General features: G+C 40.7%; 1 protein-coding gene across 1 annotated transcript in view; it reads left to right on the forward strand.

The window, feature by feature from the left end:
* The window catches only part of LOC145356488 (testis-expressed protein 47-like), a 40006-nt gene that overhangs the window by 11893 nt on the left and 14472 nt on the right, over positions 1–13641 (forward strand). Inside the window, exons 4-5 of the mRNA XM_080209217.1 lie at positions 2734–2798; positions 13089–13290. Of these exons, the coding sequence (XP_080065343.1) occupies positions 2734–2798; positions 13089–13290 (267 nt within the window). The remainder of the gene's footprint in view (positions 1–2733; positions 2799–13088; positions 13291–13641) is intronic.

Raw genomic sequence — 13641 nt, forward strand, 5'->3', positions numbered from 1 at the left:
AAACCCGTGCAGACATGGTGAGAATGTGCAAACTCCACACAGGCAGTGACCCAAGCCAGGAATCAAACCCAGGTCCTTGGCACTGTGAGGTGGCAGTGCTACCCACTGTGCCACCATGTTGCCCCTGGAGGGAGGGGTGGGGAGGGAGTTGTTGGTTGAGGCAATACATGCCTGAGATATTTTGAAAAAGATATTTAAGATGTAGGAGAAAGGTCACAATCTAAAGCTGCCAAAATCAACGCTGAGTCCTGACGGCTGCAACCTGTACAACTAGGAGATTAGGCACTGCTCCACCAGCTTGCGCCAGTTCCAGATTTAAAATAAAATTGGATAACAGCATTTAATCGCACATTGAGCATGTAGAATGTTAAAGGTGCAATGGAAATGAAGTTGTTGTTGAAGTGGTATCTGAAGGAAGGTGAACTGAAATATAGAAAACAGCCAGTAGAATGAATGGTTACTTATCTGATTGGCAAAGGTGGTGTTCGCCAGAGATCTCACTGGGACCCCTCTTATTCTCTGTGTACATAAATGATTTGGATTCAGACACAGAGGGACTTGTAGCAAAATTTACTGGTGGCACCAAATTCTAGGTTAGGTGATTGTGAGGAAGATAGCAGGAGATTACAGGAAAAGCAGTCAGGGGAATAATGAGTTTGCCCATGTAAATTGCCGTTGTGCCAGTTTTGGGTGTGAATCGAATCGCTGCCATTCTCGGGCTTTGGTAAAGTGGCAATCTGCGCAGACGCAGGTGCGGATCACGTTAATGGCTTCGCACCTGACTTTACCACGCTTTCACGCCCGATCAGGCCCACAGGGTACAGTTTGTGCTCTGGATGCAACCCATGATCAGGTATAAACCACACCCAATTCTGTGTTGATTTTCAGAAGTAGTTTCTCTCCCCCCCCCACCTCAAATTTGCATTCAAACTTAATTGTATATCACCAAACATAAAATCTGCCATGAACCAATGGAATTGGGAAGCATTTCAGAAAGTATTTATTAAAAAATACTGTTCTCTTTAAAACATATTTCTTGATATATTTAAAACTGATAACGTGATGTGGTTTGATTAATCCAGCTGTAAAAGAGTTTATCACAAAAAAATAAATTTCAATCAGTAAGTTTGGTCCACCAGCTGTGAGTAAGCCTGATTAAAAATGGCCAAAAATTACTTTAAAAAAATTTTACAGAAGTGTTTCCTAGTTACATGTGTATGTTTACAATGTTCTCGCACTGCCCTTCACCTCTGCAAAAAAAAGTTTAATTTTAAAATCGCCTCAATGGGCCCACGATTTGCAGATACTTGCAATCAGTTCTAATTCGAGCTGGGGACCTTACCAATTCTGAGAATGGGGGCTAACTTCAAGCACAATTTTTTCAGCTAGCACAAAAGATAGTGCATGTTGAGTGCAATTTACTCTTTATGCTGTGGCCTTTTGTGGAGGCTTGTTCAATTTTGAATAAATTGTGCTGGAAATAACAGCACTGCCCAGCAGAAATTGTACCCGAGAGATTGCTCTCTATTTCTGCTGTTGCCCATTGTACCAATTTGTGAAAGCTCTAAAGCCCATTGGGGAGGTGATGGTCTATTGGAATTATCGCTAGACTATTCATCCAGAAACTCAGCTAATGTTCTGGGGGTCTGGGTTCGAATCTCACCACAGCAGATGGTGGAATTTGAATTTAATTTAAAAAGAAAATCTGGAATTAAGGATCTACTGATGACCATGAAACCATTGTCGATTGTTGTAAAAACCATCTGGTTCACTAATGTCCTTTAGGGAAGGAAATCTATCATCCTTACCTGGTCTGACTTAGATGTGACTTCAGACCCATTGCAATGTGCTTAACTCTGAACAAGGGCAATAAATGCTGGCCAGTCCATGTCCCACAAATGAATAAAAAATGCAAGGAAGAACGATTCATTCTTTGGTTATTGAGTTACATGAAGAAAACCATTGTTTTTCTGTGGATGGCCGAGGAGACAAGAGAAGGGATTAATGGGCAAAATGGCGCATGAAAGGTAAATAATCTTCCATCATAAATTCAAGGCCTGTACCATTCAGACTGGCACAGGGCATCTCAATGATAATTCCATACCACTATAATTATTTTTATTACTGTGGATCAGAGAGAAAGCAAGCTTCATTTGAATTTATTCAATAGCTGTTAGTCTGGAAGAGAGGTGGCCTATTCACTTTGGATGAACTGGACTGTTTGCCAATGACAATCTGTTTGTTGAACCAGGTACTGTCACCCTGGGAAAGTTGACCATGGCAATTTGATTCTACCAAGGTAATTTCTTGGAGTAAACTGATTTACAAAAGAACTATTCCACACCTAACATTAATATAACATGTGGCACAGTGGTTAGTACCACTGCCTCACAGTGCCAGGGACTTGGGTTTAATTCCTGGCTTGGATCACTGTCTGTGCAGAATCTGTACGTTCTCTCCGTGTCTGCGAGAGTTTCCTCCGGGTGCTCTGGTTTTCTCTCACAGTCTGAAAGGCGTGCTGGTTAGGTGGATTAGCCATACTATCTTCTTCCTCGGTGTACCCAAACAGGTGCCACAGTATGGTGACTAGGGGATTTTCATTGTAATTTCATTGCAGTGTTAATGTAAGCCTAATTGCGAAACTAATAAACTTTTAAAAAGGTATGTTTTTCTAGAAAGCCAGCACCTGGGATGCAAAATCCATTTCATTGCCCACTTTCCTTTTCCCCACAGTCTTCCAATGACGTGCTGTTTTCAGTGATCCAGGATCTAAGAGACATGCAACAACAGCAAGAAAGGTAAACCTACGGAAAGAAATTAGATGTTTGAGGTCTGAGTCATATCTTTCCCTGCTGGCTCTGCTTCCTGAGCGAATTGTGTTCTCTCTGACAACTTGGTTCACTCTTTCACCACTTTCTCCTCTTCCCTGGGATCTTCCTGTGCAACATCCAGCCCATTACCCACTTCCAGACCATTACCTCAAACCTCAACCTTTTTTCTCTTGTTGAGTCAATGATTTATGTACATTTGACACAATTCCGATATGTGGCTGGAATTTTACCAGCACGCCTGCCCCAATTCCAGGGACTGATGAGGCTCGGAGAACGGCATTCTCCACTGGCCATGGAGAGGATCGTATGAATCTTGGGCGGACGTGCCGGTAAAATTCCACCCGAGTTCACTACTCATGGTGCCATCTCTGCTCAACTGGAAAATCAAATGCAGATGGGATAACTTCTTTGCTGAAATAATGGTCTCCACAACTATTTGTCAAGGCTGCATTTCAAATGAATCCCAGTTTCTGTTCCCAGTGGGGTGTGTGGGGAATGGGGTGCCAGTGTTACCCAAAGGGTCGGTACTTGGACTTTCTCATGCAATGTATGGTAAGATTTGAAATGTCCTGCCTGCGAGTACAGTGGAGACAAGTTCAATCGAGGCTTCAAGAGGAAATTCAATTTTTATCTGAAATGGAAGAATGTCCTGGGGTTTTAGAAATTTATTTTATGGTACGTGAACATCATTGGCTGAGCCAGCATTTATTGCCCATCTGTCCATTTCAGAGGGTAGTTGAGAGTCAGCCACATTGCTGTGGACCTGGAGTTACATGTAGGCCAGACCAGGTAAAAACAGCAGATTAATGAACCAAATGGGATTTTACAATAATCGACAATGGTTTCATGTTCATCATTGAATTCTGGATTTTTATTTAATTCAAATCTCACCATCTACGATGACTGGATTTGAACCCGGGTCCCCAGAGTATTACCCTGGGTCTAGTGACAATGCTACTGCACCACTGCCTCCCCTTACACATTACAGGAGTAAGGCTGGGAGTGGCTGAAGGTGAACCGTTCCTTCAAAAAACCCTACACAGAAACAACAGGCTGGATGGCCACCTCCTGTGTTCCTGTGATTTTTTTGCTGTGCTGGCTTAGAAGTCACAGTTTTATTTTCTTAGATTCCAGGGGCCTTCTCTGCTTTGATAGCTCAGCATGCTTCCTTTGCCACCTATTACATCTCCCATTTCCTAACTTACACAGTTCAGTGTTTCAAAAATTGCTTTAATTTTTTTTTGCTGCCCTCTTTGGTCTTATGCTGATGAATATAATTTCTGCCATTTAACAATCTCCTGTGATATCCGATTGAAATACTTAAACCTTGCTCCCAGATATTTTCCCCTCATGTGATCAACCAAACTACACAGCGTTGACTTGGAATTCACTTAAACAAAACCTTTCTCTTTATTTGATATATAAGGTACCAATACTTTACCCACATTAGTTGCAACACTTATTTTAACTCGTTTAACTTTAATCCTTTTAATGCAAGGTTAATTTTAATTCTAACTTTACACTTTGACTGCAAACAAATAGTACCCACTTGAGCAAACTGGCCAGGTTTACTCTTTGGTATGAATTTTCCTTGTGGTTTCTTTGTTCTCCTCTGAAGATGTCTTCTAGGGACAAACTGCGAATGTGATTCTCGAGTTTCTACTGAGGGCAAAGGCTCAGAGCACATCTTTTATCCTAAACTTTACACATTCTTCCAGAAAGTTCACTGGCACTCAGCCAATGATACCACCAGAAACTGATCACAATGTTCGATTATAGCAAATGGAGTTACTTGTAAACAACTCCCAGATGTTTATAATAAAAGCAAAATACTGTGGATGCTGGAATCTGAAACAAAAACGGAAAATGCTGGAAAATCTCAGCTGGTCTGACGGCAACTGTGGGGAGAGAATAGAGCTAACATTTTGAGTCTAGATAACCCGTCATCAAATGTCTATACCAAACTGCATGGAAGTCACATAGCCTCACCATATATAGAATAAGGTGGGAGTAAATGGTGCTGGGTAGTTTGACACTCGTCCAAACAACCATCTTATTTGGTCAACACAGGAAGTGTCAGGTCACTTCGTATAGGACAAGTTATGACTTGCTGCAATCTTCTCTGACCTGCACCTATGTTTAACTCAAATTCCCAGTATGCTTAATGCCCATTGTCGCTGTTACTATCACTGTTGCCATTGACCATCCGATCACAGTCTCTCCTCTTGATCCTGGAGCATGAAGCAAATTGGATCACAAATCATGACCAAGTTGCTTCTCACAGTAAGTATTACGATTTCAGTTAAGATAACTTTTAACATATTATTGCATCCTTACAATTAACTAAATTCTTGCCTACGTAACAGCAATTCCGTATTCAACTAACGCATTATCTCCCTTTTCCATTTAACAAACTGAATTGTAAATAATATCAAATAAATTAAACAATATTATTAACTCTGCAACATGTGACATAAGAAGAATCCATTGGTGAATTTGCACATTTGTATCCCAGTCTCATAAATTGTCCCACCAATTAGTTGCTTTGATAGTTTTAATGCCCCTTATAATCTCTTCAGTTCTTTGAACCACTTTAAAAAAGTTTGATGGGTTTAGCTAACTTTGTCTTATTTTATCAGATTCTATGGCAAAAGTTCAATAATAGTGTCATATTTTTCAAAATAGTTACTCAACATCTCTTTAATGTCATCTGTAATGTTAAAAGAAACTTTGTATCTCTTATGTACATCAATTAATTCTATATAGCCTATACTAGCAAGTATCTGAGCTTTAAAACAAAAAGTTTTTTTTGTACTTGTCCATGGCATGGGGACATCCCTGTTGGGCCAACATTTGTTGCCCATCCCTGAGTTAATCTCATTGCTGTGGATCTGGAGTCACATATAGGCCAGAACATCAAAGGACATCAGTGAACCAGATGGGTTTTTCACAAAAATCAACAATGGTAGGATGGTCATCATTCGACTTCTAATGCTTTTTTTTAAATGAATTCACATTTCGCCATCTGCCAAGACGGGATTTGAACCATGGTCCCCAGAACACTACCCTGGGTCTCTGGATTACTAGTCCATTGACAATACCTCTATGACACCACCTTTCCTGGTAATATATATTAATATACCATTCATTCAGTGAGGTAGTAACACAATATTCTCCCTCACCCTTGTAAGCTATCTTTGTAATAACCGTATCAAGACTTCTGGCTTCTTTGTACAATTTAAATTCACATCTGTTTTAAAACCACACAAAGTCTGATCATTAGAATACATTGGCTAAGAACTAATAATTATTTCAACTGCTTGTTCAGATTAGTAACTACTAATCCACCCCTCTTCTCAACCACATAAAGTAAGACATCATTATATCCTATCCTCATGTACTCTTCAATATCTCCTATAATCTCTACTTCAGAAATCTTTAACTCAACTTCATCCATATCATTCCAAAGGCTTCTCATGGAGTTGCTCCACAATTGTTCTCAAACCAAACTCTGCTCAGCTGTTGAAGTTGACAACTCGATATATTCGGATGTCTCTCTCCATGAATCAAATATTCTAATTGTTCATTGCTAATCCAAGATGGAACCTTTCCCTGGTTTGCTCATTCAAGGCTCTCCCAAAGCTCTTCAATCTTCCAATGACCATAAATACTACATAGAGTCCTGTCTTGTTGTCTACCATAATCTGCTTTTTTCCCTTTTAATAATTTAATTCATAGTCTTAGCATGTCCTTCCAATATTGTAACCATATAGTTATCAGCTTGATTTTCAATGAACTCCACTTTAGTGTTCAGTTAGTCATTAGAATTTATGTTAGTTAAAACCTTTTGTGTTAAAATTCTAAGTTTATTATCCAAATTGGCTGGATCAAGTATATTAACAGTGGACATGGCTGCACCACAGGCTGTCGCACCATCTTAGAATCCTATAGTGCAGAAGGAGGCAATTCAGCCCATTTGAGTCTGCACCGACCACAATCCCACCCAGGCCCAATCCCCATAATCCCATGCATTTACCTAGCTAGTCCCCCTGACTCTAAAGGACGATCAACCAAACCCGCACATCCTTGGAGTGTGGTAGGAAATCGGAGCACCCGGAGGAAACCCACGCAGACACAGAGAGAACATGCAAACTCCACACATACAGTGACACAAGCCAGGAATCGAATCTGGGTCCCTGGTGCTGTGAGGCAGCAATGCTAGCTCCTATGCCACCATGCTGACCCTCATTGAGCAAATCGATTTTTTGTCAACTATTCAAGCATAAACTGACTTCCCTTTCACTATTCCCTGTCCCTTGCTCTAACAACTTTGGAGTCAAATGAAAATACAGATCCCTAATTTGAGGAAGGAACCATTTTGGTAGTTGCACCCCAGTTACATCCAACACCACAGGTATTAACTTGTGATGGACATATAGAATTTATCGTATTGAATTTTACCAGTTTCCTTCAAAACTAATCAATTTTGTGGTCCTGAGATTACCTTAGGACAAATATCCTCTACAGGTGTAGTCACCATTGTACGAGCTACACTAGGTTTAGGAATGGGAGGTTTAGGTTTCCTCAATGATCTTTTTGAGGAAAATCCCTTGCAAATATCCCTGTCTTCACTATCATAAGGAATATCCTGAATTCTCTTTAAAAGTTCCCCTCTAATCTTGAGGTATATCGGTTTTACATAGAATTGTGAAATGTAAACAAAATAGAGCCAACAAAACGATTTTGACCTGGGTCAGGTTGGACTTGAATCAGGTCACAATAAAACCCATTGTACCAGCTAACAAAAGAATGCCCCACAAATTGATATTCACACTTGAACATTATCAATGCATTAAATTCAACCAACAAATGTCCATTTTCACAATCTGATCTTCAGTATGTTCACCTTGAAACACTGCTTCCCATGATAATGCATTAATCACCAAACCAAGAAGAATGATTTCCATGAAGAACTTCATATTCAATTGCACCATAACAGAATCAAGATAGGATCTGTTATTAAGTATGGTTTACATTCAGTTCCTCATTTGAACTATCCAGAAACGGATGATACATTACCTTTACCAATATATGGAAATATAAATAATTAGGATGACAATACCCCTGATGATATAAGGTTTACATAAAAACCAACCTAGAAGCTAAACCTTAGAAGGCTAATTAGTGAGCCACATATTAACAGCGAGAATAAATACACCCTTGTCAAAATTCGCAGAGATCCGCACATCAAACAATAAAAATATTCGGAAGACATCAACAAGTTTCCCTCAGCAATAAAAGTATAGACAAGGCGTCAAAACCAATACTTCACATATGTATGAGGATGATGGCTATCAACCCAAAACCAGTAAAAATAAAAATCAGTTCTTGGGCATCAGAAACAATTAATCCTGAACACTCTGGTGAACAGGAATTGTCTCATCATTTAGCCTTGCTCAACAACTTACTCAATCACTTTCTCACCCGTATCATTCTCAACCAGATTTCCCCCTTCCCCAATTTCTATAATCTGACTGTCGATTGCCTCATCACTTGTTCCCTTCATTCTCTGTGAGGATTCTGACTCATTTTGCTCATCTTGTACCCAACCTCATTTCACTGATTCCTGTGATTGGTTTGACGAAGTTACTGATCAGAATATGGATTATCTGTCGGACTATGATAGACAATATGGAACCTTTAGTTGACCGCAAATAAGGTCATGACCTCCTGCAGTACTTGAGCTGTAGTCTTCTAAGGTTTAGTTTTCTAAGATTTAGCTTCTAGGTTAGTCTTTATGTACACCTTATATTATCAGGGGTGTTGCCTTTACCTGATCTGATATAATGTGGGAGTCCCCAACTAGTAAATACTTGTTGTCTTAGGATATTGGCTGTCACTTTAGCTGTATTACTTTGGGTAGGGAATGCTTCAAATCCTTTCTAAAAGTGTCAATTATTACTGGGATATATCTATATCCTCCCTTATATAATGGTAAAGGACCAACATAATCTACCTGCAAATTAGTCCATGGTCCATGGTGGTGAATCTCTGGAATTCTCTGCCCGTTGAAGTGGTGGAGGCTGCCTCGCTAAATATATTTAAGATGCGGGTGGATAGGTTTTTGAAAGGCAAGGGGATTAAGGGTTATGGGGAGAGGGCGGGAAAGTGGAACTGAGCCACGACAGATCAGCCATGATCTTATTGAATGGCGGGGCAGGCTCGAAGGGCTAGATGGCCTACTCCTGCTCCTATTTCTTATGTTCTTATGTTCAACTGTTCTTGTATGCCTCAATTCCCCTTTACTTGTTCTTTGGGAACATTTGTTGCCAAAATTTGACATTCGTGAGGCTCACCATTGTAATTTAGATAATTGCTTAAGAAAGTGGGCAATTTAGTCAATTTAACTGCAATAATTCGATCCTGAAGCGTTAAAGCCCAAAATGCTATGCAAATTTGACTAATTATATCATCTTTAATTCATCCATTTAATAACTGAATGGGAGTGTGTTCTGTCAGTATGGTCAAAGGATTAAGCCCAGTTATATTGGAAAAGTGCTGCACTCTCCAGAAAATTACGAGAAGATGTCTTTCACACATTGTAAACCCTTTCTCTACAGGGGTCAGAAGCCTGGAGGCATAAGTCACCAGTCTGAGTCTCCCATGGTGTCCCTACAGAAGCATCACCACAATAGCTGTGTCTATTGCAGCAACCTCCAGTGCAAAGGGGAGTTCTTGCAGTGGCGAAGCCTGTTTTAATTCTGAAATAGCCTGTATATGTGTTGTTCAGTCCTCTGTCATGGAGCATTCTTCTTCAAAAACTCTGCTAATGGGGAGGCTTTAGTAGCAAAACCATCAATGTGATTTCTACAATACCCACTGATCACAAAAAAAGTTCTAAGCGAATTCATATCTTTTGGAAGGAGCAACTTGCACAATTGATTCAATGTGTTTCTGTTCAATTTTACACTACCTGTGGGTTACCACAGTTCCAAAATACACCACCCGGGGCTTCATAATTTGCATCTTCTTGGAATTTATATTAAGTACCAACAAAATGAGGAGGTTTAACAATTTATCCAGTAATTGAAGTTGTTCCTCTCTATTGTCAGTTTGGAGAAGATTGTCTACATATTGGGTTAGATGGAAGATTGATGGAGAGTTCTCACTGCAACGATAGAGGTTGAGGGGCGAACTAATAGAAGGCTACAAGATTGTGAGGGGCATGGGCAGAGTGGATAGTCAGAAGCTTTTTCCCAGGGTGGAAGAGTGAATTACGAGGGGGCATAGATTTAAGATGTGAGGGGCAAGGTTTAAAGGAGATGTACGAGGCAAGTTTTTTTTACACAGAGGGTGGTGGGTGCCTGGAATTCATCACGGGGGGAAGTAGTGGAAACAGATACGAGAGAGTTTTAAGGGGTGTCTGGATAAATACATGAATAGGATGGGAATAGAGGGATATTATCTCTGGAAGGGTAAGGGGTTTTAGTTCGGTCGGGCTGCACGGTCGGTGCAGGCTTGGAGGGCTGAAGGCCCTGTTCCTGTGCTGTAATTTTCATTGTTCTTTGTTAGTTGTGGAACCCTTGGGGTAAACAAATCTGTGCATATTTAAATACAAAAGCAAACTTATACTGACATTACTGATTTAAAGGAATAGACTAGAACACATTACTAATATCTAGGACAGTAAAATATCTTTCTTACGGATCCTGTTTCATCATTATCTGAGGAGATCACCATTATCTGGTGCTGTTAATGGAGTCATTTTATTTAATTCTCTGAAATTGTCAGTCTCCCAAGAGCTCTCTGGTTTCCTAACGTGGAAAATTGGTGAATTGTTGGTGGAAGCTACAGGTCGTAAAACTCCCTGCTGCAGCAAACTTGTAATTGCTTTCGCAATCTCTCCTTCTGGGAAACCATGCTGCTGTTGAGGTTTTTGGTCAGAGAACCTTCCACATTTACTTTTCCTCTCATTCTCCCACAGTCATGCTTACACATGCATGCTGAGCAATCATCATCTGTATCGTTAAATCATCAGACATATCGGCAGGTTTAAGTCAAAATTCTTCAACTGTACAGACCCTGTCTGCATAAGTCACCATAACCAAAACACTAGATACAAACTCTGGGAATTTCCTTGACAATTCTCCTCCTAGACCAGCTTGACTTTGGTGAATGTCTGGGATAAATGTATTAACAAGATACCAACATGCATTAGTATACATATTTCTCACTCACTCTCTTTCTCTCTCTCTTGCATGCACACATACTTCCACCAGAGAAAAGAAATGTTGTGGATGAATTCTGTGACAAATTTCCTCCTTATCTGGCATAATCGAGTTGATGCTGTTTTTTCCTGGAATTTTCACCAAAGTTATTGGGCAGTATTTTATGTTGTCAGGGGGTTTTCAGTCTTGGAGGTGGGGCGGGGGATAGGGGGCCTGAAATATACTCAGATGGCCTTCTCGCCGCCCTTTCACTCGCCCCTAATTCTCCAAGTTTTAATGGCGGCATATGCAATGTCTAGATCGGCCTGCATGCCCTCTCCCTAGTTGAGGACCTTATGCGGTCACATTTCCAGGCGGGTGGGAGAAATTTAGCAGCAGGGGATAGTCAAAATGATGTTAACTGTGCGTAATGTGTACAGAGATTTCTGTAAGATTGTCATTAACTTGTCATCTTCAGCTGGTTTCCATGGGTTTCTGTGAATTTTACGCATGTCCTCAGTTCTGAATTTTAAACAATAGTTGGGGGCTGGGTCAGTGTGAGAAGAACATGCTTGATTGTAGTTTCAGAAATGACTTAAACTTCCTCCTGCTGATAAATTCAGAACAGCACGAGAAGGATACACATAGGCCAAACGTTTTTGGCCTGTGGGATCTTCTGTTCCCAGCAACAGCGAAGCCCTGCCCCCCCCCACTACAGGTACCATGGCAACAGAGGGTGGGAACAATGCGAAAGCCCACTGACAGCGACAGGAGCGCCAGCCAATAGCAGGCTTTCTCTGCCACCGGGTGGAGGTATGGGAGAGATGATCCCACCTTGTGTGAAAATGCATATAGTGAAGATACTTAAGGTTTAATGGTGGTATTTCTATTAGTTACAGAAACATAGAAACTAGAAGCAGGAGTAGGTCATTTGGCCCTTTGAGCCTGCTCCGTCATTCATTTTGACCATGGCTGATGATCAAATTTAATATCCTGATTCCCCCCTTCCTCCAATATCCCTTGATCTCTTTAGCCCTTAGAGCTATATCTAATTTCTTCTTGAAATCAGACAAAGTTTTGATCTCAACTACATTCTGTGGTAGTGCATTCCACACATTCACCATCCTCTGGGTGAAGGAATTTCTCCTCACCTCAGTTCTAAAACATTTACCCTTTATCGTCAAACCATGACCCTTAGTTCTAAACTCCCCTATCATCGGGAACATTCTTTCTGAATCTACCCTGTCTAACCCTGTTAGGATTTTATAAGCTTCTATGAGATCCCCTCTCACTCTTCTGAATTCCAGTGAATATAATCCTAACCGACTTAATCCCTCCTCATAGACAGACCTGCCATCCCAGGAATCAGCCTGGTAAACCTTCGCTGTACTCCCTCTATAGCAAGGACATCCTTCCTCAAATAAGGACATCAAAACTGCACACGTCCTGCACATAGAAACATAGAAGATAGGAGCAGGAGGAGATCATTTGGCCCTTACAATCATTACAATCATGGCTAATTGTCCAATTCAATAGCCTAATCCTGCTTTTTCCCCATAACCTTTGATCCCATTCACCCCAAGTGCTATATCCAGCCGCCTCTTGAATACATTCAGAGAAATGGAAAAGTCTATTAAGTAGGAGGATTTTGCACACAAGCTTCAATGGAGATTGCTGAATAATTGTACAAAAGTCAATTTAAAGTCAAATCTGACTTTAACATTCAGAAGAACATTTTTAAGGAAGCGAGAATATTAAGGTGGCAGTTGGGAATGTTTCTGATTATTACCGTCTCTTTAATGAGTCTGGCACACATTCCACATGGTTGTTACCGATTGCCCATTGTAACTCCTGAGTAACTGCTGTGGCTCTTTTAGAATGACAGGTTTTTTGTCCAAGAGATTTTGGTGAAGTTGTGGCTGGAGAGTGGAAGTGGAAGAGTGGCAATCTCTGTTCAAATTCAGGGCCTTGGATTTTTAAAATACTTGTCTGCTTCAAAGTTGTTGAATTTTCATTAAAATTCCAGATTTCCTGTTGAACTTTGTTTCAGAGCTTTACTCCTGGAGCCCAAAATTCTGGTGTTGTCGCACAACATTCCTAGCAGACTGTTCCAGCACTGGGAATATATCCTGCTTAACATCACTGCTAAACGACTGGATGATACTTTAAAAGGGGAAGCAATGGAGAAGATCATCAGTGAATGCATCACTGTGCTACTTAAGCTGGGAAAACATATTCAAAAAGTTTCCAAGGTAGCCAGAGATTCTCTTAACCAAGTTTGCTTTTTAAAAATTAAGATGTTGCTCAGTTCCAAAGCTATTTAATGTTTAAAGGCTTATTTATTAATGTCAGAAGTAGGCTTACATTAACACTGCAATGAAGTTACTGTGAAAATCCCCTAGTCCCCACACTCTGGTGCCAGAGTGTTCAGGTACATTGAGGGAGAACTTAGCGTGGCCAATGCACCTAACCAGCATGTCTTTCAGACTGTGGGAGGAAACCAGAGCACCCGGAGGCAACCCACGCAGACACAGGGAGAATGTACAAACTCAACACAGACAGCAACCCAAGCTGGGAGTTGAACCCGAGTCCCTGGCGCTGTG

This window comes from Carcharhinus amblyrhynchos, chromosome 21, assembly GCF_965287045.1.
Source record: "Carcharhinus amblyrhynchos chromosome 21, sCarAmb.v2.hapA, whole genome shotgun sequence".
NCBI classification, from domain to species: domain Eukaryota; kingdom Metazoa; phylum Chordata; class Chondrichthyes; order Carcharhiniformes; family Carcharhinidae; genus Carcharhinus; species Carcharhinus amblyrhynchos.